Source organism: Apostichopus japonicus, chromosome 3, assembly GCF_037975245.1.
Source record: "Apostichopus japonicus isolate 1M-3 chromosome 3, ASM3797524v1, whole genome shotgun sequence".
Lineage (NCBI taxonomy): Eukaryota > Metazoa > Echinodermata > Holothuroidea > Aspidochirotida > Stichopodidae > Apostichopus > Apostichopus japonicus.
In genome coordinates this window covers 551,788-576,618 of record NC_092563.1, presented here as the reverse complement: position 1 = coordinate 576,618, position 24,831 = coordinate 551,788, and the positions used below count along the sequence as shown (strand labels likewise).

General features: G+C 36.4%; 4 protein-coding genes across 4 annotated transcripts; 2 read left to right on the top strand and 2 right to left on the bottom strand.

Annotated features, from left to right (window-relative positions):
• The first annotated feature begins 874 nt into the window (after positions 1–874).
• On the top strand, positions 875–6,031 carry LOC139958806 (uncharacterized). The gene is made up of 2 exons (XM_071956158.1): positions 875–1,092; positions 1,760–6,031. Exon 2 carries the CDS (start codon positions 1,784–1,786, stop codon positions 2,942–2,944), a length of 1,161 nt encoding a protein of 386 aa, XP_071812259.1. The 5' UTR covers positions 875–1,092; positions 1,760–1,783; the 3' UTR covers positions 2,945–6,031.
• LOC139958813 (centromere protein N-B-like) lies at positions 5,218–13,571 on the bottom strand. Its single transcript, XM_071956169.1, has 8 exons — positions 13,110–13,571; positions 12,103–12,148; positions 11,533–11,595; positions 10,654–10,730; positions 9,283–9,450; positions 8,067–8,244; positions 7,669–7,799; positions 5,218–7,353 (listed from the first exon to the last, which is right to left on the bottom strand). The coding sequence occupies exons 1-8, from the start codon at positions 13,389–13,391 to the stop codon at positions 7,141–7,143; spliced, it is 1,158 nt and encodes a 385-aa protein (XP_071812270.1). The 5' UTR covers positions 13,392–13,571; the 3' UTR covers positions 5,218–7,140.
• Positions 13,572–15,382: 1,811 nt separating this feature from the next.
• Positions 15,383–23,093, top strand: LOC139958824 (charged multivesicular body protein 1a-like). Its single transcript, XM_071956197.1, has 7 exons — positions 15,383–15,578; positions 16,590–16,609; positions 17,230–17,307; positions 17,821–17,967; positions 18,696–18,764; positions 20,075–20,134; positions 20,868–23,093. The coding sequence occupies exons 1-7, from the start codon at positions 15,563–15,565 to the stop codon at positions 21,078–21,080; spliced, it is 603 nt and encodes a 200-aa protein (XP_071812298.1). The 5' UTR covers positions 15,383–15,562; the 3' UTR covers positions 21,081–23,093.
• LOC139958818 (testis-specific serine/threonine-protein kinase 4-like) lies at positions 20,971–24,527 on the bottom strand. Its single transcript, XM_071956183.1, has one exon. The coding sequence runs from the start codon at positions 24,361–24,363 to the stop codon at positions 23,290–23,292; it is 1,074 nt and encodes a 357-aa protein (XP_071812284.1). The 5' UTR covers positions 24,364–24,527; the 3' UTR covers positions 20,971–23,289.
• Positions 24,528–24,831: the final 304 nt, after the last annotated feature.

Here is a 24,831-nt window from a genome sequence, read left to right as displayed (position 1 = left end):
GGACCGGGCAAGACGCATTATGGTACTCTTATGCAATGTCCTTAGAGTTCATGTTAACCATCAGTTTGGTGATCCAAAGCGTGCTGCATGGATTAGGGCCCAAAGCTTTTTTGTGGTCCCGTTACACTCATTAAAAAAGTAATGAATTAGTGGTCATTTAAATTGGTCAAGCACTCTTTGGACCGGGCAAGACGCATTATGGTACCCTTCTACAAGGTCCTTAGATTTCCTATGACCCATTGGTTGGGCGGTCCAAGGCGTGCTGGTCTTGATTAGGGCCCACATGTTTTTATTTCAGTTCCCGTTACATTTATTTAAAAAAAATGTTTATTTAATGGTCATTTTAATTGGCCAAGCACTCTTTGGACCGGGCAAGACGCATTATGGTATCCTTCTACAATGTGTTAAGAATTCATATGACCCATTGGTAAGGTGGTCCAAGGCGTGCTAGTCTTGATTAGGGCCTAAAGTAATTTTTTTACATTAATTTAAGAACTGATAAAGTACTGGTCATTTTAGTTGGTCAAGAACTATTTGGACCGGGCAAGATGCATTATGGTACCCTTCTACATAGTCATTGGAGTTCATATGACCCATGGGCCATAGATAACCTCTTTCCACGACCAAATGTTGAACATCTTGTAAGAAAGCTTTTGTCTTGCCACAGGTGTTACGTCGATACAATTGTCGAATACGTAACCGAATAGGCAGCTCAGTTACTCATTCGCGAATATCGAACGAGGAACGGGGAATAAGTATCTAACTTCACACCGGTGTCCACCCGGCCTCAATTTGAACTGCAGTGACCGTAATGCCACTACAGAACCAGCCAGATTGACACTTCCAAAACAATGGAGCGTTTCAATGTTCAAGTAAACTACAATTCTAACGCTGAGCAAGCAACATGCTTCGGCCCTAAGTTGGACAAGCTTTGCTGTTATATACCGTTACTGATGCCGCTTGTACAGTCATATTGTGTATTTTAAACACATTTACAAGACAACTTTCGATATTCTTGATGATAACTCTGAGGTCAACGGGACATGACAAACGAACTCGAAAGCAGTAGACGGTTCACTCAGTCGGGCATTGGTTTGTAACATATTATTAGTACTTTGTGGCCCAACGGTCTAGGCCCCCATACGTTGGGAGCGGTGTCTGTGCCATCCTACACCTGCTAGCGATAGGACCAACTAATACTTTTCCAAGATTTGACCTTTTGTTTTGGAATCTATATTTTTCATGGACTGACAGTATATCTAGGCCTTGGCCAAACTTGAGTAGGCAACAGCTATAGTAAACTAGTACAAGTAGTAGTACTGTAGGCCTTGCTTAGAATTTGTAATAAACCTCATTTTTATACCACAGGTGCTGCAACTTGCAATCAATACATCATGTTGTGGCCCTGGTGGTACACCTAACGTTAGGACTACCTACATAATTATCTAATGTTAGCCTAAATAGACATTGGAATTAAGTGTTATTCTGAAATGGTAACACATCATTCCATGTCAAGCAGATATTATATTTACCACTAAAAAATGTTGAGGAAATTTCTAATGTGTCATATTAATGTATTGAGCTGCACTATTTTTTACAACGAAAAAGTTGCATTCTTTCGTCTCTTTCCTTATGCAAGAATACAGGTTGCCAGTAGGTATGTGACATAGAGAGGAATCAGTCCTTTCACCAGCCTTTTGTGCACAAGTAACTGACATCACATGTGAATTTCACCTTCAATTGCATCTTTCTTCTCCAGGATTGACATATTGCTATATAAACTATGGCATGCAAGAGGGCACAACATGAAAGAGATCATGTAAAATCTCCTGTCACCCAAAGATGTAAAAAGAAACAGAGAACGATACTGACTTTTGACCATTTACCTCTAGAATGCCGCCTTCACATTTTCTCCTTTCTGTCTTCACAAGACAAATGTGATGCATCAACGACGTGTAAACTTTGGGCAGAAATACTCCGTACACCCTGTCTGTGGCAGAATGCAAATTTTGTTCCACTTTTATGCTGTGAAAGTCGATATCATATATACAAGCAGCAGACATTGGAACGTCCCTCTGCAGTGAGAACAATTTCGTTCAACTCCTGCTCTACACTTTGCAAAAATCTGAAGACAAGAGTAGAAAGGTATGTGAATTTTTTGTCAAAGGGAAATGCTCAACTCAAACTGCTTTCGTTTGAATTTGATTTAATCGAAGAAAGTGAGCAATGGTTGTGCCAGATATTACAACTGTTGACGGGGGCAAATTGCACAGGTATGGAGAAAGTTTTTGGGCGTTGGGCATTCACGCCTCATTGTCAGGGGAGATCTGTCTCCCCATCTCTGGACAACAAATACAGCAGGGTGTTATCGTTTCACAAACTTTTGCAGAAGCTCTTCGAGGTGAGTCCATGCATCCAGCATTTCAGGATTCAGTTTGATTGGTCGATGAATTCAGTTGAGTTATTGTGCAAATTCCAAAATATACACACTCTGGAACTTTCCAAATATTGGGTATTTGTTACAATTCCCCAGTCATCCATTGATGCACTCCTCGAAGGCCTACCAAATTTGAAACGACTATGTATAGAGATGGTGACGCCTTTTCAGCGTGGTACTTCTCATCTTCTGTATACCCTTCGATCCTCCACCCTGGAAGAGCTAGACATCCAGAGAAGTTCAGGATTCTTTCTCTTGAGTGTTAATCTGCCAAATCTGAGATCTTTTGTAAACCACAGGGAGTACTGGGCTGGACCTGTGCTCTCCTGGCACCACTTGAACATTCCATGTTTACACACGGTACTCAGGGACGGAGCCAAAAACCTGCAATTCTATAATGGTTACCCACTAAACAAACATTGGAGAGAGCATACAACTATTTTGTTGGAAGCAGAATTAAAATCCAGTTGCTACTGTCCTAGACACAAAAAGGGAGACCTTTTTTGACAGTATGCACTTAGTATAGCTTATAGTACTCTACTTGGTATGTGTTGCCCATTACTTATCAGTCACTCACTGCTGTGAAAGTTTACATTGGTACTGTAGATTGCATTATCTATTTGTTCAGTAAATTAACTTTGGAAGGATGACTTCTAGTAGAAGACTTTGAAAATTAAGTGGTCAATAAAAGAAATTGCTTGGAATACTAAAATTTAATAGTACACTGAACCATTAAGTGCATTACATTGTTACAATTTTATCAGTATGGTTGTGTAGCTTACTATACCTTTTAAACTATTTTAATATTAACAATTGAACCTGAAAAGGAGGATTCAGGGCTGCATTAGCTTGTACCTTAGCAATAGATGGTCATTATAAGTCATTTTTACCAATTTTTAGAGTCCTAACATAAAAAGCAAAAGTATTCACAGACCTTTCCCACCAGCCCAGTATGGAAGCCAGTAGTCACTCTAGTTCAGCTCTAGAAAGTGTTGAAACTATTCATCTAGACACTATTACTTATCTCTGTTTATACTGTTACTATAACAGTGGTTACATATCACAAGGGTTCATTCCATACATTCTGTGTAAGTTTTAATAATTTCTAAATGTTATGTTTTCTCTATATCTTAGCTGAGAGTTCAGTTTACTACTTAGCCCAGTGAGTTGTTCATTTCTATTCTGTGAAATCTATTTTATACACTTTGTACTTGAAGCATTTCATTTCTTTTAAAAAAAATAATTCAGTCAGAATCCAACAATAGGAGAGGAACTTCTGAAATTAATAAATAGTCAGCTACTATATACCCTATGTGTCATTGTGTTTTATTAGTTAGTACATAGACAAGTGGTTAACTATCCAACTCTGTGATATACATCCAAAGTGTCTTGTCCTAATTTTGTACTCCATAAATAAAGTTTGAAATTCAAAACATAGATTTGAAACATATATGTTGTTGGTTTGTGTTTTCTAGCCATTCCCTCTAGTAACTCATGCCATTTGTAAATATGAAGGATTTCACCCCAAAATGGCTGTTAATAGCAATTCAGCATAATTACTTTATGATATAATGGCAACTTGTCCAAAGTTTGATACGGATAAACAATTTGATTCTGCTTTGAAAAAAGTAGGCCAACTTTGTGGTTCTGAGTGGTCAAGAGTTGTACAACTCAAATTTCAACAGCCTAGAATATTGTACTTGATACATCACAACCAGCTGCTGCTTTGAATAGACACTCCAGTTATAAATGTTACTTTACAAAATGGTGGAAGAAATTGCAAAGCAGCTTGGTAAATTCCAGTCTGTCTTTCACCCTGTATTCAAGATGATACAGTTATTTCAGTTGCTCAATGACTCACTTGTGTTCACTCAATTGTTTTCAACTTTTACTGCAATTCTGAAATTGTATTTTTGAGATACTGATATTATCAGCTTTTACCATAACTAAATTAAAAGTGAACTTTAAGCAAACAGGTGTGATGTCAAAATGTTTTGTTTTTACCTTATGGGCTTCATCCTTTTGACCTTGGATTTGATATTGTTGCAGGTTTACACTAGGGGATGTGAAATTAACAAAACCCCAGTGACTGTAGCATGTTCATATATTGTTCATCCCAATAAGAAGATATTGGATGTACATCATAAAAAAACAAAGACAAATTTGCCAGTGTACATTTATAGCATCACACCTGTTTGCTTCAAGTTCACTTTTAGTTCAAAACATGACAACTCCTTATGAGGAGAATGCTACATATGAATTGAATCCAAATTTCACCAGGATGCTAAGAATACATGACTCTAGTCAGTAAGAAGTATATTTTCATCTGGACTATCCTTTCAAATAGATGTGAACTTAACACAATACCAACGAATGGGGGTGAATTAATATTGTGATGCACCCCAACCATGAGGCAGAAAATTGGATGTCATCTTTGATGAGAATTTAGATTCTTGCTAATCTGCACCTGCGATATTACATCATTCATTATATGCAATTGTGAGTACAAATACATCAACTTCAGCTGTTATTATTTAGAGCATGGCATGCAGGAAGTCAATACACAATTCAACATCATGGCTGAATGCATACGATGACACTTTTGATCTTTTCTTCAACCAGATGTATAGAATTATCCTATTACATCAATCACAAATATATGTACTACCAAGCTATACAGTTAATGATTGTTTGCATTAAAAGAATTGCTATTGCTGAGTTAAGCCTCTTTTACTTTCATATTACCACTTTCATGGTCAAAAAAGGAAAAACTCTTCAAATTAGCTTAAAACATCCAGTAGCAGGCTTTATTTATCCATCATTTTTTTGTGTATCAACAAAGTAATAAAATTTTATTAAAAACTTAAAACACCTCATTGAGATATTCAAACATTGTCTAAGAAGTTTAAAATGATATTTACAAGAAAAAGTATATGTAAAATGATAATTTCTTACTAGTATGTTAGTACTTGCTACAAACAAGTGCTTTCATAAAAGTTTGCTTTGGGCTTTTTTATAACTTATTGATATATAATTTGCCTCACTATATCGTTCCTGTAAACCAAAGAGTGATTAGTTCTTACTAGTGTGTTAGTACTTGCTAAAAAAAATGTTTTCATAAAAGTTTGCTTTGGGCTTTTTTTATAACTTATTGATATATAATTTGCCTCACTATATCGTTCCTGCAAACCAAAGAGTGATTAGTTCTTACTAGTATGTTAGTACTTGCTAAGAAAAATGTTTTCATAAAAGTTTGCTTTGGGATATTTTATAACTTATTGATACATAATTTGCCTCACTATATCGTTCCTGTAAACCAAAGAGTGACGTTACATTAAAGCAGCCGGGTTGCATTTCCCTACTAATATAAACTATACATGCTTACTACAATCCCAACTAATACACTGGTGATTTGCCCCAAAACTGGCCCGTAAATGGTGAAATGGTAACCAGTATTGGGTGAAGTGATATAGCTGGTTATGTGGGCCCCATTCAGGGAAAAGTTTGAAGGATTTATTTTGCTTGTCCCTCAGAAAACTAGGCTTTACATTTTGGTTGTCTGAAGAGAAATTTTGGTTGTCAAAAGAAAACAGAGAAACAAAACAGTGACCAATATGTGAATAGAGTACAAGCTTTTGGGTGATACCAATTTATCATTATACCTATCTGAGGTTATTTAATTGTTACGATGCAATCTCCATTTGATGAATACAACTAGTCGTCCCCCAGACGACCTCAACAGCTGATTTTAATCACTCTAAGTAATCATTTTATGACAATAAAAACACTCAAAGGATGACTGAAGCCAGAACTTGGTAGTCTTGATAAATCAAGAGTCCAAAAAAGTTTGATCACTAGCAATGTTTCTACAGCTTTCCTATTTTACAACATTCAATTTTAAAATGTGATAAATCTCTGAAATACTCCTTTAAGGCTTAAATTCATAATTTATGATGTCAGATTTTCAGTGCAGGCACAAATGTAAATGTTATGCCATTGTTTTATTAATGCTAATATTTCAACCAACATGTGTTCTTTAAAATTCATGTAAACAGTAGAGGCACCTTTGACTGGCATTCAACACTGAGTTTAAATGGTCTTCAACATATCAAAATTGATTTGTTTTTTTTATTGGCCTAAAGTAATCTGTTGAAAGCCACATACCTATTTTTGTATTGGAAATTAGACTATTTCTAGGCACATCAATGTTGTAATCTTATCTGAGAGTATAGATTAATCTAACAATGTCACTAAAGTGTCCTTGATATAATTGCAACAGACTATAAATAATATAGTTACCTCGCTTGTAATCGGTTTGTGGTACATATCATTTATAAGCAATCACAACCAGCACCTCCTATAACCTCAAAGATGGGCTAAATTTCCCAAGACTAGATCATGCAGAATGAAAGATGCTATTCATAGATATTTCTATGGTTTCTTCTTCTCTCTCTCCACCTCTCTCTATCTATCTCTCTCTCTCTTACAGTGGCTTAATAGGGACATAGGAAAGAAAAAAATTGAAATAAAAAGTCAACATTTTGAGCTAAAAAGTCAAAATTTTAAGATAAAAAGTCAGTTTTGAGATAGATAGAAATTCAAAATTTTGAGATAAAAGGCCAAATTTTGAGATTTGGGGACAATTATTTTTTATCTCTTTTGTCCTTATTAAGCCACCATACTCTCTTGTGTATCAGCAAATATTAATTTTTGTCTGCTAACAAAAACCTATTTTTGGCCATTGAATGTATTTTAGCCAGAGGATGAGGCAGTGGCAAGGAGACCAGACCTGCTTGACTTAACTCCTTGATACCATCTATGACACTGACACCCTCAAACTGTACGTTGCATCGGAAAGGAACTTTGCTGATATCCGAGGAGGGGGCAAACGAACTACCACGTAAACGAGTCTTCATCTGAAAAAAATAAAATTGGCCAAATATGAATTGTAATGTTACTAAAATATGAATTTATATTGTAACCTGATAATTGGTACTTGACTTGAACTACACATTAGCACCCAAGAATTGAACCATCCTTTAGAGCTGCAGCCTTATTCGGTGCTATGGTTGTCTATAAAATTGATCAATTCACACTGTCTTGGCAAAAGGTGAACAATTCCACAAAAGATTTCATCTCTCATCAAAGATGGGCATTGATCTAGCCATCACTCCAAGTAAAAATGGGCTTAATTGCATTATGTTTTAATAAACCACTTGTAATTGACTAACCTTATATTCCAGTTTCTGTAATTTTGGTTGAGGGTTGCAACCAAAAACGTCATCTGTCATGTTTTGCTGGCGCCTGCTTTCATCAAGATTTTCATTAGAAGTGAAGCTACAGGAATCATCAAGAACAGATCCTGTAAAGAGATGAGAAACATTCATAATTCGGCTTTTCATCTTGTTTATCCATGAGACTAATTAACCAAACTTCGGAAAAACAGAAACAAAAACAAGAAAATGGTACATTTATCAAAGGAAAACACATGTTGATAACATGTCAAGAGTTCTGGTACACCTGAAAACTAAATAGGAGGCAAGTGATTGTGTTAAAGCCAAAAAAAAAAAAGATTAAATTTCCCAACTTTCTCAGTAGTAAACAAAAAGGTTTTTACAGAGATATTTACCTTTCCTCTTCTTTCCTCTTGTCCTGATCAATGGATTCTGATCAACCTGATTCAGGCGATACTTTGAAAATCCACCCTGCGAATGTTTGTCCAGGGAGAGCTCCTGCAAAGATTCTAGGTTCTTACCCGACAAGAAGCATTCCTGAATATCAGTAGCGTCAAGCATATCCAAGAGTGCCTGGCAAGGTTAAACAAGACAAAATAATAGAGACAGTCCTGTATTACCCAGAGAGAATTTTATACAGAGTAATTACCAGCCTATGAAAATAATCAAACTTATCAAATTATATGAAAAGCAAAGTAAAGTTGTAAATACTGTAAAAACACAGTTATATCATTGTTTTCAGGTAAAAAAATTGTTTACATAGCAGTTTTGCTACATGCAATATCAGATAGGGCATTGACAGAAAGGGACAACAGCTCACTGTTTGGAACATACCAGGCATTTTGTTTAAGAGTGATTCTATTTAAAATGAAGTTATGTTGAAATCAGCATATGTTGCATTTAGAGGAGAAACAACACCCAACCATCATTAATAGGTTTAAGTGATAGAGATTACTCTCATGAGCAACTGACACAAACAGCTAAAGTAAATCTTATTCCATTTGGGAGATATCAGAGTTTCAATGTTCCTTCTCATACAAGGCTGAAGACCTGAGCAAGCCTCTAGGTGACATCATCAAGCCAAATGTGCTTATGTTCAGTGTAGTATGTTTTTTCTTGATATATTATATTTATATTATTATCTTTATTTTCTGTAATGCAGCTGCATTTTTTGTAATGCTCAATCTAAGATTTTGAAACATGACCTAATGATGGCATTGGTTGTTGTGTCAACAGTCACTGTCGGCAATTAACCTTGAAAATATTAAAAGGGGAACAGAGAGAAAGTAAAAAGGGTGTCAGTGGCACTATGACATCACAGATTACAAAATCACAGCTCCCAGACACAGGCTTAGCTGTGTCGGGGAGTTGTGATGCATCACAAAGATCTCTGTCAAATAAAACAAACTTGATGGTTGGGTTTGTGTCCCCATTAAAAGATCTACAAAAATACTTGCAGAAGCAAATGAGTGACCATTAATTGACTATCTAGCATATTTGGGCAATACAGAAGTACCTTTTAGCCAAAACGCATCATTTCCTTTGTGTAGTACTGCAGTGTTTACTTGTATTAGAACAAAATAAAAATGTAATAGTGTTTCTGGCATTTACCTGAAATATAGCTTCTTTATCCTTCTTTCGCATCGGTGTGGTGACGAGGTATGGAGAATGAGGATGAAATACGATGAACACTGCATTATTTCTCCGCATGCTACCGGTCTTAGACTTGAATCCAATTCTGAGCCAAATAGCTCTCCCATACACACGCATACTGAGGTCCTGCAAGATAAGTGTTTGATGTGTGTGACTCAGTCAGAATTATTGACTGTCTGCCAGTTACATAAAAGGATAGTCCAGGTCAAAATGTAGTTTTGGCTTATGCGAGAGGAAAGTATTCTAATAAAACATAATTATAATATATACAAAGGAGAGGTTTCTATTAACATTGGTAGAGGTTGCAGAGATGAGAGGCTGCAGATGAAATCTGATCTTGTGACTCGTTGTGCAAGGTCGAATCTGGAATGCAGATTACGACAAGGGTCATATCCATTGATAACATTAAAGAGATTTTAGATTTAAGCCATGTTGTGAACAGAACAGAAAGTGAGTAGATGGATTTTTGAAAAACAATGTGCTATTTAGTAGGTAGCCCAATGGAGATCTGTAAGAATTGATGTTATATGGTCACAATGCATGGCTTTGGTGATCAAGCGGGCTGCTGAATTCTAAATAAGCTGAAGATTGTTGTCGAGAGATAAAGCACATTGTAGAGGAGCATGTTGTCATAGTCTAGCTGAGCTGTTACCAACCAATTGGATGAGAATTCCACACTGAGGGTATTGCTTTACTTTAGGAACACAATGAAACATGAAACTATGCTTACAGCATTTATCTGGTTTAACTAGATAAAGTCTAAGCATTATGTTGAAGTTTGCAATTAATTCCTATCTACTGTTTTAAAAAAACCAGCACTTGAAGTTGACTCATTATGAACCAAAGTAAACTTGAAGCAAACAGGAGTAATGTCTTAGCAGTACTACACTGCCAAATTTCAGTTAAATGTTATTCTTTAAAATTTATATCCAGTTTCCTCCTTCAAAACTTGAGATACATGTAAAATTTGTTGACTTTACATCCCTTAAAGTATTAAGTTGACACCCGGTGAAATCGGAGGTCAAAATAATAGAGTGAAGACAATAAAGAAAGACAAAACATTTTGCTTCCAGAATGCAAGTATTCAAGGCGGTTTCAAATTTCAAAATGACTTGACACGACAAATCTAGAGTTCTAGACATATGGACTGAGAATGATGACAAATAAATATAATGAATAAGAATTGGCTTTACCAGGATATAACCTTACGTGACAGTGCTTGTCATATGTGTGATCATGTACTAGTACTATAGCACCTCTAGTAAGGCTTCATTCTATTATTTACATATCATTTCTGTCTTTAAGCTATCTCATTTCTAATTCACTTACATGATTTATATGCAGTGACAATTGTGCACCAAACTTTTCACATAATGCTTCGGGATCTGTAATTTCTGTCCATTCATCTGTAAGAGAAGGCAAAAATGGCAAGCAAAGATAAAGAGAAATATTTAATGTTATCTCAGTTTTAATAGCCACTTGTATGATATACCAAATCTGGGTCTTGTGCAGTTTCTTCAACAGTCAAGATATGACTATCTGCAAGATACTGTACATTATAAACAAAAAGGAGGTATAAATGCTATGTACAAACAGTAAAATAGCAATACACACCAAGGGATAGGAACTGTTTCTTTAAACATGATATAGTTATAGATACCATAATCACTACATAGTTATACATACCATGATCACTACATAGTTATACATACCATGATCACTATATAGTATTTATACGTACCATGATCACAATATAGTTATACGTACCATGCTCACTATACAGTCAAGTACCATAATCACTATATCGTACCATGATCACTACTGTATATAGTTATACGTACCATGATCACTATATCGTACCATGATCACTATATAGTCACGTACCATGATCACTATATCGTACCATGATCACTATATAGTTATACGTACCATGATCACTATATAGTTATACGTACCATGATCACTATATAGTTATACATACCATGATCACTATATCGTACCATGATCACTATATAGTTAAATGTACCATGATCACTATAGAGTAGTTATACATACCATGATCACTATATAGTTATAGTACCATGATCACTATATAGTTAAACATACCATGATCACTATATCGTACCATGATCACTATATAGTTATACGTACCATTATCACTGTACAGTTATACGTACTGTACCATAATCACGATATAGTTATACGTACCATGATCTCCTCTCACTACTTGAAAAACACTCCATGTTTTCTTCTCTGGGTGAACTTGTGTGCCTGTCAGAGGAATAAGTAAATTTATTGATGATAGTGTCATGCAATGAAACTACATGAACAGATATCACATGTTAATCAGTATGTATGTATGTATGTATGTATGTATGTATGTATGTATGTATGTATGTATATGTGATCTTCCCGCAAGCAGGAACTCGCGAAAGAAGCCATGGAGGCTTTTAGACTCGCAAGCTGACCGAAGCCAATCTCTCGGCACACATCCATTTAACGTCCATGTCGGGAAGTTGTTATTGAACAACACCCTTGCCAGACGACACACATTGCTGTCGGCGGGGAATCGAACCGGGGATCTCATGACTGGGAGACGCCGGCGTTAACCACTAGGCTATACACTCCGCCCTATGTTGAGTAAGAGAGGTTAAAATGAAGTATGTCCTAGTTTTTAATCTTTAATAACTGAGGGCATGCAAAATTGAAATTTCAGAACTAAATAGTAAGTTACATACATATAAATATATATATTTCATAAATGAGGAAGGAACTTACGCAATAAATCAAGATCTGCTATATCTTTCTTGTGTATTCCTTGAACCTGTAAGAAAATAAGGCAATTTTATTCAAGTCAGCCATATGTGTACATGTGAGTGTATACAAACTGTTTAATTGTATACAATAAGACTACAAGAGCAATAATTGTTTTCATTTTTAGTAAATACAACTTTTGACAGCGCTTCATTGATAAAGATCCATTAATAGTCCTGATAATGAAGATGGGAACTCAAACTTTTTCGCAGGATTTTCCTCATAGATATGTTGAGAATTGTATTACAGAGAACACTCAGAACATGTAAAACAAGTCAAACCAACTTTTGGTAGAAGGTATAAGACATAGCCAGCTACAACTACTTTTGTTACATTGAGCTCGGCCTTCAGTTGTTGTTTCCTACCTCAGTTTAACTGCTACTATATAGTACTTTTTGAGAACTTCCACCAGACCTGACAACCGCTCTCTTTTAGAGTGATTTACAGTTCTCCATCCCAAAAACTTGGGGGAATATGCATACTAAAAGGCAAAATTCCAATTAAAACAAGTTAGCAAATAGCATAGTTTAACTTGTGTTAAAAACCCAGGGGTTTAACTAACAAAGTTAACTAAAAATGCCAAAATTTAAAATCATTAATGTTAATGCTGCAGAAAACAACTTAGCATTTGCATTTTATTCAGTGACTTCATGTAAATAAAAAAAAATTACACAGGTAAGAATATACACTCTTCCCCTTTAAGAATGGACTTAGCAAAGAGTAGCACATACAATCGGGATAGGTTAGTTGGCCTAGAAGGAGTAACTTTAACTAATATTTAAGGCTAGGACTAAGCTAGTACTATTACTTTGTCTTCTTTGAATCATTCAGAACCTAGCCTTCATGTGAATTGTGATACTGAGTGATAGTGAAAACTGAAACTACTGACAGGCTACAGTATTTCTCAGAAGTCAGAATGTAAAAACCTTGGGGTAACTTTGCATTAATACAGGATAGCATAGTTACAGTACCTTGCAAGCTTCGCATATCAAATCGATAATCTGCTTTCGCCTGGCGCCTTCTTTAATGAGCGTATCGTGAAAGGTTGCTGCATTGCCAGCACTCGCAGACAGAGATGTGTTCACCCTATTGAGTGCATCTGAGCTTAGGCCTAACGTTATACCCAGATTCAGTTTTTCAACGAGGTTCGTGGTGATAGTAAAGCAATCCCATGATTCGAAAATGTACGAGAATTGATCAGTCTTCAAACTGTTTAGTATCTTTTTAAGAGAAATCAGGTTATTGTGTGACATTGTTTCACTTCAGTCGTCATTGCTGACCCTGGACTATCACATTTGAGTAAAGATGTCACACGAATTGATCCAAAAGAAGAGCTGAGGATATTGGAATTTGCACTGATTGGGTTTCTGTTCGTATAGATATATGCGTACGTACGTACGTGTGTGTATCTTTCACAAAGATATGGAGTTCTGTGATATATCTGTTTTGTGTTTGCCGCTTGTACTGTATAGTCTACGTCTCCCAGTCGTTCAGGGAAACATTTATTTGTGAGTTATGGAACGCCATTCTTACATATTGACCTTTGTGCACCGATAAAAACATCCACTTTTCGGAATTGAAGGTCAACATGCAGCAAACATTACAGCCTCCAATTTTATGTTGCTAAGTCATTGCAAATAAGTTTTAGAGGGTTTACCTGGAGTCTATAATCTGTCAAACTATGCCCTTGCCGCAGTGCACATTGTTACCGTTATGAACATAGGATTTCCCAGAGAGAAACCTATCGAGCGTGGCAGTACATATTAATATAATGATTTTTGATATTTAAACATTTGTACGTGCCCATTTTTGACTTCTTGATACACATTTTTGGTCCAGAAGAAGAAATTCCAATGGTAATTTTATCATAGCCTACAATATAAATTAAGCATCAGATCACGAAAGTCGAAGCAAGTACATATAGCCAACCACTCATAATTTAACCGTTAACATAGTTCTTGTCTGACTCTATTTGCACCACCCGTGACGTCCACATTACTAAAAAGTGTGAGGGAGGGGGCACGTATTATTAAGGACGTAGGGGGTGTGGCTGAACTTTTGTGGAAGCCCCCAAAGGCGATAAAAAAGATATTATCAAGCTTAGGAGTGGGGCTGAACTTGGGTCAATGTAGCCGACCCCTATGTATAGAGGGTCTGGGGTCCAGAAAATAAAGTTATAAACGTCAAATGGTTCATCCTAGCTGAGGAATAAATTTCTTCTATACTATTGTGTAGCTCTTAACGCAAGCCTTGGATTTACAATAAATAAAACTAAACTTCCAAATTTCCCTGACAGACTAAGCTTATAGTTAGTGAAAAGAATCTCTTAAGGATGGCCATATGTGAAGTATTTTATAAGGAAGGGATGCTGCCGTGGGGTCATTGGAACCAACTCTCATGTATGGGGGTTCGGGGGACTCCCTCAGACAAAATGTAAAAATGTAGAAATCAAATGGTTCATTCTGAGTAATATTTAGTCAATCAATTAGGCTTAATAAGTAACCCTAATTGGAAAGTTGTGTTAAATATATATTAAGGTAATAAGGCAGATCGCCCAGATGCAAGTGAAGGATTTTATAATGGGGTGGGGGGGGGCGGGGTACGTGTATTGCTCTGGCGGAAGTGATTGCCAATTCAACTTTATGTGAGGTTGAAGAATGGCTGGGAGGATACACCAGTAGTGGTGGTCCTATTCTTTCCCGTAAGAACTATTTGTGCAAATGTGAAATTGTGAACCATTTCCCCGGACTGAAGATCGGAGGTGGGGGCCACGGCCCGCGCGCGCCCTCCCCTTTGCGCAGAATCTTCGCACATATTGCGGATGCAGGATTAGTGAGTGGAAGGCAGAGGATGCCGCTTGCATGGCTTCATATGTAGGCTACATGTGCAAATTTTGTTGGCCTTCTTAATGCTCAACTCTCACCCATCCCCCCCCCCCACTTTCCCAACGTTGCGGTCATTTGCCGTCCCCCGTGGATCGATCCCCACTTCCCAATGTCTCGCGATGCCTCTAACGGTAAGAAATTTAGACTTGGCCAGATTTGATAAGAAATCAGAATTCTTCATGTTTGTTGTCCTTTGCTTGGCCGGTTAACTGACTGCAGGAAGTGTAATTTCTACACTAGACACACATACACATACATAGCTTTGTTCACTATATCAGTAAAACTATATCAGTAAAACTATATCAATGCCAAAAATAGCAAATGACTCAATTTCATCATGGGCTTATTCGTTAGTGTTTGGGTAGTACAGTGTATCAATAACTTTGAAATGCGTACACAAACGTAACGAACAGAACACAGGCCATATTCCTTCATTTCGCTTACATTGAAAGACAAAGAACGTTACTAAGAAGTCACCACAGAGTTGGATAGATACAATTTTACTGTTAAATCCAGCATTTCGGTAAAAAACAGTCACAATGCCTAAGCTAGAAGGTTTGTCAAACAGTAAAGTTACAATTCCTAACGTTTCGAAACTTCGACTAGGTTAGGCCTATGTGAATGATAAGATGAACTAGTCTTGACATAACTTAGGCTAGGCTATAATAATACGCCTAGGTATAGCCTAAGTTAGGATCACGGTACTAGCCTAGGCCTAGTATTCTACTTGTACTGGTATTAGTAGTAGGCTTATGAAGTACACTGTATTTCAACTCTTGAGACAGAGTGACTGTATTGACATGTTCAGCATTAACCTAGTCTAGGTCTAAGTTAAGCTACATGGCATAGGCCTAATTATAGTTAGGGTAGGACTAGGACTTTAGGAGCTTATGTATTTTCTTGAAACTTTGTGTTACCAATACCAGATTCAAACCTACAGCGCTAGCCCGGGGCATGCAGATCAAGGAGTAATTATATAGAATACCCTACACTTTTCTAAAATCTTATTATTTGCTGTAGGCCAATGGGAGTCATGGCTAAGGAAAGTATTATTAATATGAGGTTATGGCCTATGCTACTTCATAAACGCACATGACACATCAAGTAACAGGACATGAATCTTTGTTATGATTAGGGGAAGAATTATGTTTTACTGCAGAAGCTTAAACAGAAGCTTACATTTTAAGGACATGAGAAGATTTGGTTTACCTGGGAACAATTGTAGTGAACAAAGACATGCTTCACCTTAGAAACGTTCTCCAATAATTTGACTCAATATATATGTTTAACAATTTGCTTGCATTGTGCATCCAATGAAAATGCTACATAATTTTAGCAACCCAATAAGTCTTCTTATTTAGTTTGTGTTGGCTTTTAGCACACTAGAGTTGAGAAATCTTGCAACCTTCCATCTATAATACGTTCTTAACATTATTTACCAAAACTCATGATTGCTAATGGTGTGTTTCTTTTATAAAGACATTGTCTACTTTACTGCAACTCATTAGAGGCAAGTTTATTAAATTTCATTGTTACCAAAATTGTTTTTCCTTTTTCCTCTGTCAGATACCTTGTTCCAGTTGAAAGTAAGTAATCAGCTATGGTTAGTGACTTTCAAATAAGTAAGCAGTATGTAAGTGGACTACCGTGAATGAGATTTACTGTATACTGGGTGTATTGCATCTCATGTAGTTTTACACTGAATGTCTGTCGTTCAGGTATTTCATGGTGAACCATTCTGACAGTAAAACCCTCTCACTTTGGAAGTTTAACCTGAATATAGATTTGCAAGTCTGGACATGTTTGAAAGATATTGTCTGTTGTTACTGGAGAAAACATTTAATATTAATTAAATCATTTCCTGTACCAGCAGTTTGAACTGTGATGAATCACTATTTCGATAACTAAATTGACTTTCAAAGCAATACTTTTGAAGAGGACAGTACATAACAGTTTAATACCTTCAGTATCTTGTGAGTACACTCCATATCAATGTATGTATGAATTATGTCATAAATTTACTTTAATTGTCAATCATCTGTTCCGCAGGCCACGTTGAATAAATATCTTAAATTCTTAATGAGCTAGACAAATTATCAGGAAGTTGGGAAACCCAGAATTTCTCTTCAGTGGTGAAGAAGGGAAGAAGGAAGGCATATTACTAATATTCACCCTGTTTTTGTTTGCTTTTGTTTACATTTCACAGTTCACTGCCAAGCAATTAGAGAGGCTCTCTAAAAAATCTGAAAAGGATCAAAAGACACAACAAGCTAAAGTCAAAAAGGTAGATTTCGACTGTTATATGCTCATAAGGAATCAGCAGATCTGTATCGACATTCAAGTTGTCTGTTGTTGTTGGACAGGAATTTATTCATGTTTTCTGTTGCTGTTGGACATGAATTTAAATTTGCAGAAATTTGAAAATGATGTAACCAGGGATTGCATGATAGCCAAACTTGGCAAATACTGTACCGTTCTCAGTGACAAACAAATTTCTGGTCAGACATACAGAATCAGCTTTGGTGGTGGTCTGGCAGACACCATTGTAACTAAATACCCTCAAATAGGTAAAATGATAAATTGGTATCACAATCTATCACTTTGGAGATACTGAAAGAAAAGCAAATATAGTTGTTATATTTTTATCTCACCAGATGTGTCAGATGTAAGCCATCATCACAATAACATTAAAAGTCATCTGAAGGAAGATATTTTCATTGTTTTAAGTTTAAGTCTGCATCATTGTGGTGTTTTATGGCCATTGGGCTGTTCTTTTTTTTCTTTTCTCGTTTACCAGGCAATACAACAGAAAAATATTGAAGGAGCTAGGATATATGCTGAAAATGCAATAAGGAAAAAGAATGAAGGCCTTAACTTCTTACGAATGGCTTCCAGGATAGATGCTGTTTCTTCTAGAGTGCAGTCTGCCATGACAATGAAACAAGTAAGCATTCCTCTTGGTTTCTTGATGAAGGGAAAAGTCAGGTTTGCAGATTATGAGAGTAGGGCAGGGGCAGGTGGGAGGGGGGGGGGAGTGGTTAGAGGTTAAAAGACAACAGTGGACCATGAATAGTTTCATCTGTTATCCCAGAATCTAGTATTCGGGACTCAGGTAATTGTGAAATGCTGAACAAATATGACATGTTATATGGAAAAGTAGCAAGAAATCTTGGAGTGTCAAGTAACTACCCGGTCATTCATTATGAGGACATCTCTGTTATCGCCATTGCTGATCTTAAAAAGAGTTTCATTAATTAAAGGTAATGAGATTATCATGATATGATGTAGGAGGACATTTCAAAATAAGCCTTCACACAACAAAAACAGATGACTGTGAGAAAAATGGTCTTGCATAAATCTTATTTTAAAACATTTGTGCAAGTCCAACAATTCAACTTGAGGGCTCGGTGCCCCTTTTGGACTAGAAGATATATTTCATAATTTTAACAGAAAACTGTACCGCTTACTAGAGTGAACTTGGTGGAAAATGAACTAGGTTTACAAAAGATAAAAAGAAGAAGAAAAATCTGGTTATGTACCAGGCATAGGATGAATGATTTCTTCATTAATCTCTCCTTTGAGTATCGGGTAGTCAGATGATAGCTGCATGGAAGGATGTTGCTTTTGTGATGGTTGAATTATTTATTTATCTTCTTTTTTTTCCTCTTAAAGGTTACCAAGGACATGGGGAGTGTAGTTAAAGGTTTAGATAAAGCTCTCCAATCAATGGACCTTCAGAAGGTGAGTGAAGTGCAGACCCTAATATGACAACAGTACTGCAAAGTTACAGCAATTATATTGTATGTGATCCAGAAGTGAATGTTATCTATCTGGATATAACACATGTTAATGCGGTGGTTGGCCAATTAACATTCCAGTCCCCTTTCCTGTTAATAGTCAGCTTGCTTGGTAAGATAGTTATTGAAAATCAGTGTACAGTTTATGTCATTACATGCTTGTACACTTGTGGGCATCATGGACAAATGGCTAAGACAATGCACTAGGGATAGCAGGTTCCAGTAATGATCTGTCCTTGGGCAAGGCATTTTACCTTCATTACTTCTCTTTACTCAGTATAAATGGGGACCTGCGAGGTAACTTGTCAATGTAGTTGCATGTGCTGGTTTGTGGCTGCACCCTATGGGCAAGTTCCCCAGGGGGACACATGGATGTGGTACACTGTAGTGCCCCTCAAAAGACTGTTTGAATTGTGGGCACTTGGGTGTGTGGTGGTGACAAGTTACCAATAACAAGGGGTTCACTGTTGTAAAAGTGTGTGTTGGTATGTGGAGGGTTCTGAATTTTGGTTCTCATAAAATACTATTTACATTTGTGTAGCAATTCGCCAGTTATGCAATGCATTTTGTATTGTGACACTGGATAAGCTATTCGTTGAACTTTTGTTTAATAAGAGTGAGCAAGGCAACGTTTACTTGCTGACAAAGATAATGAAGACGTTAGTTTGCTTAATCCCCTGAATCATGTTTTAAATAATACTTGGTTGGAATTGTGAAATGGTTGAAACTGAAAACAAAAGTAAAAAGAGGTACTTTAATACATTGAATCGTAGACCAACACCAGTTAATGTTTTTTTTCTGAAGTTCAAACCAAAATAGATCTTGTTCGTTGTCTTGTTTAAGAATGCCATAAAATATTTAACTTTTGAACCTGATCATTTTAGTCTCCTAAAGACTAAATTGGTTACATTTTACCCCTGGTCACTCTCCACTTCCTTAAATCAACCTATTTTAAATTTGACAACATGTATTCTTGTGAGAATTTTGCATCTGTTGGTTCTACATCTCCACAGTTTTCTGTGAAGTTTTCTGAACACAGAAGACTTCCAAATTCCAGTTTCACCACAGGAGCAACATCTTTGTTATGTTTCGAAATAAAACAGGATTGTTTTTGCTGCCATTACTGTACATTGTAATTTACTCGGAACAATCCACTTTCTGGAATTATGTTAACCACATTTCATTCTTTGATTTTCTACATTACATCGAGTAAAGAGTTTTCTAAATATATTTGTTTCTTTGTCGTCTCTTCAGATTTCCGCGGTGATGGAGAAATTTGAATCGCAGTTTGAAGATCTAGATGTACATACACAGGTATGACAAATACTAAAAGAAGAAATTTCTTTAAATTGAAGTTATCATTTCTTTGACAGTTGTGCATACGTTGTCACTGCAATCATTTGCCAGTTATATACTAAGCAATTGTAATAAACAAGTATACTGTATCTTATGTGGTGTTATAGAAGGTTTTATATTTCATGAAAGAAATGTAGTTGGAGTCTTGTTGAAGCTACAGATGTCATCCTTGAAACTGCCGGAAATTTATCTGAAATATTTATTTTTATGTTGTTGCAATCTTTCCTTGTATTAAACAAAGATGTATCAACATAAGTGTCACTTTGTACAGTTTCGCTGATCTGAATATTGAAGAATTAAAGTCATAAATTTGTTTAATAATTTATTAATTAATTTGCAATATCCTTGGTTACACTGCAATGTGCTTGAGTAATTACTCAAATTGGTTGTACATTGCTGAGTTTGTTCGTTTTTACAGTAGAAACACTTGTCCCACATCTAGGCTACACAAGTTTGTCGTAAAATACCAATTTCACAAGACAAGTCCTTGAATGTTTGGTACAATTGAAGCTTTTTCATGTAAGGGTCTTTCATATTGTTACCTAAAATATCTGTAAATCTCTTAATTCTAGGACAAAATTTAAAATCTGAGTTTTTCCAGCATATTCTAACAATAAAACAAGCCCAATTTGCTGCACTTTACTCTCCCGTTTGTATCCTGACCTCACTTCCCACTCTCCTCCCCGCACAGGTAATGGAGAGTTCCATGGGTGCAGCCACCACACTATCGACACCAACTGACCAGGTTGACCAACTCATCAAAGAGGTTGCAGATGAGAATGGCCTGGATATGATATCTGACCTCCAGGCAGCTCCAGAGGTTGGCGATTCTTTAGCATCATCATCAAGGACATTGGCAGAGGAAGATCAACTCAACAGGAGGTTGCAAGCTTTACGGAACTAGCAGGCTGAAATTGTACCACCATTTAAGTAACCAGATATCCCATTGATCTTGGGTGGGGATGGTGTGATCATTTACTGCCATGTCAAAAGAACTGTTTCTTCTATAACAAGCAGAAATCACCCCTTTTGGGATTGTCTGTGTTAAAGAGGAAACAGTTTCTTTAGTAAAATAGTTGTCAGTGGATGCTTTCACAAGTTTTATAAAAGAGCATCGATATTAGTTTGCTTAGAGGCAGTCAGAGCCCTGACCAGATCAACTTGAGAGGAGAGTTGCAGTGTTTTGGGAACTTACAGATTAACTTAACCTCCAAGCATGCTCTTTCCCCAAAGAAACAGAGGCATCTTAATTCTATACTAAGGTGGTATTGGTACCAACTTCTGCCATATTGAAAGGAAAAGCTTCCTGTAAGCAACTTGCATTTCCACTTTCAAAGTATGAAGTGGTTGCAGGGAAATATTTTTTTAAGAAATGAACTCTTGGAGTTGAAGTTTAAAATTATACCTCTGAGCTTTGGACTTAATGTTTGTGTATGAAATTTATGACCCAGCGGTGAGGAAATTTTAGTGTGAGATTTAATGGAAGTAGCATTTGGAGAGATAGTAAGGTCATCCCATAATTTTACAATTTAACTGCATTTTCAGATCAATGCACTCTTATAGGACAATTCTCACATGAATATTCATGTCAGAAAATGCATTTCCTTTGCAAACAACAAAATTTGCGAGTAGCGATGTGTATAATTATTGGGTGCGGTAGGGTTTTATTGTTTCCCGAGAGTACCCTACGTAAAAACATATCTATATATATATATATTATCTTTCTATTGAAAAAAAATATCCCAACTTGAGTGATATCCAACATATTTATGCATAAACAGCGATAGGATATGTTTGCAAACTTTAGTCCTTTGTTTTCATCTACTTTGGTTTGTGTTATTCATACTCAAGTTAATAGAGTGTATTTAGTAAATTGCCAGAATCTTAAGTGTATATTTTCATTTCATGTGTCAAACGGTAATAATAGTTTCATGTAGCAATGTTTGGTCTATCAATGCTGTGATAAATTCTAAATTGTCCTCTAAATGACTTGATACTGAAGTGTTAGTTGCCAAAGCTCTTAAGTTTAAATAAAAGCATAACATGTATGACAAGTATTATAAACAGGTGAAGAATTTATTTTAATGATATTTGTCCTTTTTGTTTTTGACCACTTACATGAACAAGCATTTATTTACTTAATCCAAGTAGAACTCAGAGTGTCGTATTTGTCATTACATTTCATAGGTTATTTTTGGTATATTCTGCAAATTTACAAACATTTTGAAAACTTTTTTGTAACAGAAACATTGAAGGTTTGGAAGTTGGGGACTTTAATTATTTCTCTACATTGCTATGATAAAATCAGCTTTTGTCTGTCCCCTTTATTATTTACTGTGTTGTTTTATGTGTACAAACCTTATATGTGTATTCCATGTAACATTTACAAGTACTTAGACCCCTAAGTCTTATCTCTCTAAATGTATTGTGGAGGAAAATCAAACATGTAGAAATGTCCCATTATTGCATGGTGGAAACAAGATTTAAATATAAGCAAGATGACTACATCATTAAAGGTTAAATACGTGGCAGTTTCAGTTCTTGCTGGATAAGTTGCAGGTGTTTAAAACAAAAATTTATTCTTTTTATTCAAGCGATGCATTGCAACTATGTACTGGTTTATTGCTGGCACTAAAGGAAATTATTCCATCAAAAAGTGGGGAAGCCTTCGTTTGATGTTAAGGCTGATTTTGAGCGTTGGGGAGGGGCAGAGCAAACTTATTATTTGCTTGATGACATCAAGTTTGGTTAGTTAATATGCTCTTCAGCAGAAGTCGTATAAAATAATGTAAATATGTTTGATAAATTTTACATATAGAAGATCTTACTTCTTGCAGCTTCTTGTCTTTTGCTCCTAGAAAGTAAGAAAATTGTTGTAAATCAGACTGAATCAATAAAGATAAAGATTTTTTTTGTATGGAAATTTTAGTTTACTCATTAATTGTATATAACAGTTTGATGTTACAGTGTTTTAAATCACCAGTGTTGATAAATCACTTCATAGTTTTATCACACTGGTACTTAAAATTACTCACATGCATTCAAAGCAGCAATGAAAATGCAAATCAGCTTTTGGAAATGATTTTAGTAACTATTATGTTTAGTTCAAGATCCTACTTTACTGTGGCAGTTGTCTCTTTCTTGGTCTTATTGTCCGGCTGGTTTTTCGATTTACTCTCCTTCTTCTCCGGTTTCCAATCCAGTGCTCCTTTCTCTGTCCCTCCTTGCTTGCTCTTCGTGCTGTCGTTATTTATTGCCTCTGGCTCAACGACTTCCACCTTGCTCTCTTTCTTATTTTGCACAGATAACTTTTTGTTGACTTTTGGCGCAATCCTCTTGAACCAATGATCTTTTCTGATTTCGTCCATTTGAATCCGCCTTTTCGCAGGCGATAAAATCCTACACATTAAGTCTTTGGCGTCCTCTGTGACATTTTTGCCAGGAGGAAAGACTGGCGGTTTCTGGACTTGATGTAGGAGTATTTTGTGATTTGTATCGTCATAGGGAAGTCTACCAAACATCATGGTAAATAAAACTACCCCCATACTCCAAATATCGCTCAACATAGGATTGTATGGTATCCCACACAAGATTTCAGGTGGTGCATAGGCGTAACTACCGCAATAAGTCTCGCTCAGCTTGGGACGATTCGAATCAGCTGAAAGCATTCCATTCCTAGCAAATCCGAAATCCGTTATTTTTAGGACATTGTTTTTGTTGAGAAGAAGATTTTCGCATTTTAGATCTCGGTGTACTACGCCGTGCTGATGGCAGTATTCTATACCGTCAACAAACTGATGAAACCACACACCGGTCTGGGCTTCAGGTACCGCACCGTGGCCTTTGATAAAATCTAACAGATCCCCATTTTCCGCTAGTTCCATTGCGATGTAAACACGGTTAGTTGTTTCAATACTCTGTATGAAGCAAACCAGATTGGGGTGCTTCAAGAGCTTTACCACCTGAATCTCCCTCGGTAAAAACTTACTGATGTAATCATCCGGTGCTTTCTTCTTAGAAACTATTTTAATCGCCACCTTGGTCTTGTGTACCTGAGAGTAAGCCGACTTCACGGTCGCGTAGGAGCCGCTGCCTATGGTTGCCGATAATATGAAACCGTTCGTTTCCAAGATACTGGCAGCTCGGTCCTTTGCATTGACGGAACTACTCAACGATTCACTCGCCATCCCAGCTCTAGTCTTTCCGTATTGCTTTCATTGTCCCGGGGAACTAAAACAGCGGCTCAGTAAGAAGTGAAAACCATTTGGACATTTTACCCTGTCGTTTACGCCTTTCCTCTCAGTATGCACAACTGTATAAACTATGTACATAGAAAATATGTCGACAAAAGCAATCCAATTACGTAACAAAGGAGTTTCTCTCGCGCGTAAAAGGTGTAAATTCAAGTTACGTCACACTGTCTCAAATTCATTGTGAAAGAAATATTTCATGCACGCGTGAAAAATGTGTGCGTCTTTCTGAATTTTAATTTAGATACATGTACATGTAATCAATGACTTTGCAACATTACCGACGCTATCGATATTCTTGTGAGTGTGCGCGTCGGCGTATATACAAATTTCGATGAGTGCGCGTCATAGAAATTTCTATGGTGCGCGTACATTGAGATGCACGAAATACATGTTACTGTCAAA

Excerpts from the sequence above, each read along its gene's own strand:
- LOC139958824 (XM_071956197.1), top strand. Across the intron at positions 16,610-17,229 it reads ATACCTTGTTCCAGTTGAAA|TTCACTGCCAAGCAATTAGA; the intron begins GTAAGTAATCAG and ends TACATTTCACAG. Across the intron at positions 17,968-18,695 it reads CTGCCATGACAATGAAACAA|GTTACCAAGGACATGGGGAG; the intron begins GTAAGCATTCCT and ends TTCCTCTTAAAG.
- LOC139958818 (XM_071956183.1), bottom strand. The coding sequence starts at position 24,363 with ATGGCGAGTGAATCGTTGAGTAGTTCCGTCAATGCAAAGGACCGAGCT.
- LOC139958806 (XM_071956158.1), top strand. The coding sequence starts at position 1,784 with ATGGCATGCAAGAGGGCACAACATGAAAGAGATCATGTAAAATCTCCT.
- LOC139958813 (XM_071956169.1), bottom strand. The coding sequence starts at position 13,391 with ATGTCACACAATAACCTGATTTCTCTTAAAAAGATACTAAACAGTTTG. Across the intron at positions 11,596-12,102 it reads AGCAGATCTTGATTTATTGC|GCACACAAGTTCACCCAGAG; the intron begins GTAAGTTCCTTC and ends TTCCTCTGACAG. Across the intron at positions 10,731-11,532 it reads AGTAGTGAGAGGAGATCATG|ATGAATGGACAGAAATTACA; the intron begins GTACGTATAACT and ends CTTCTCTTACAG.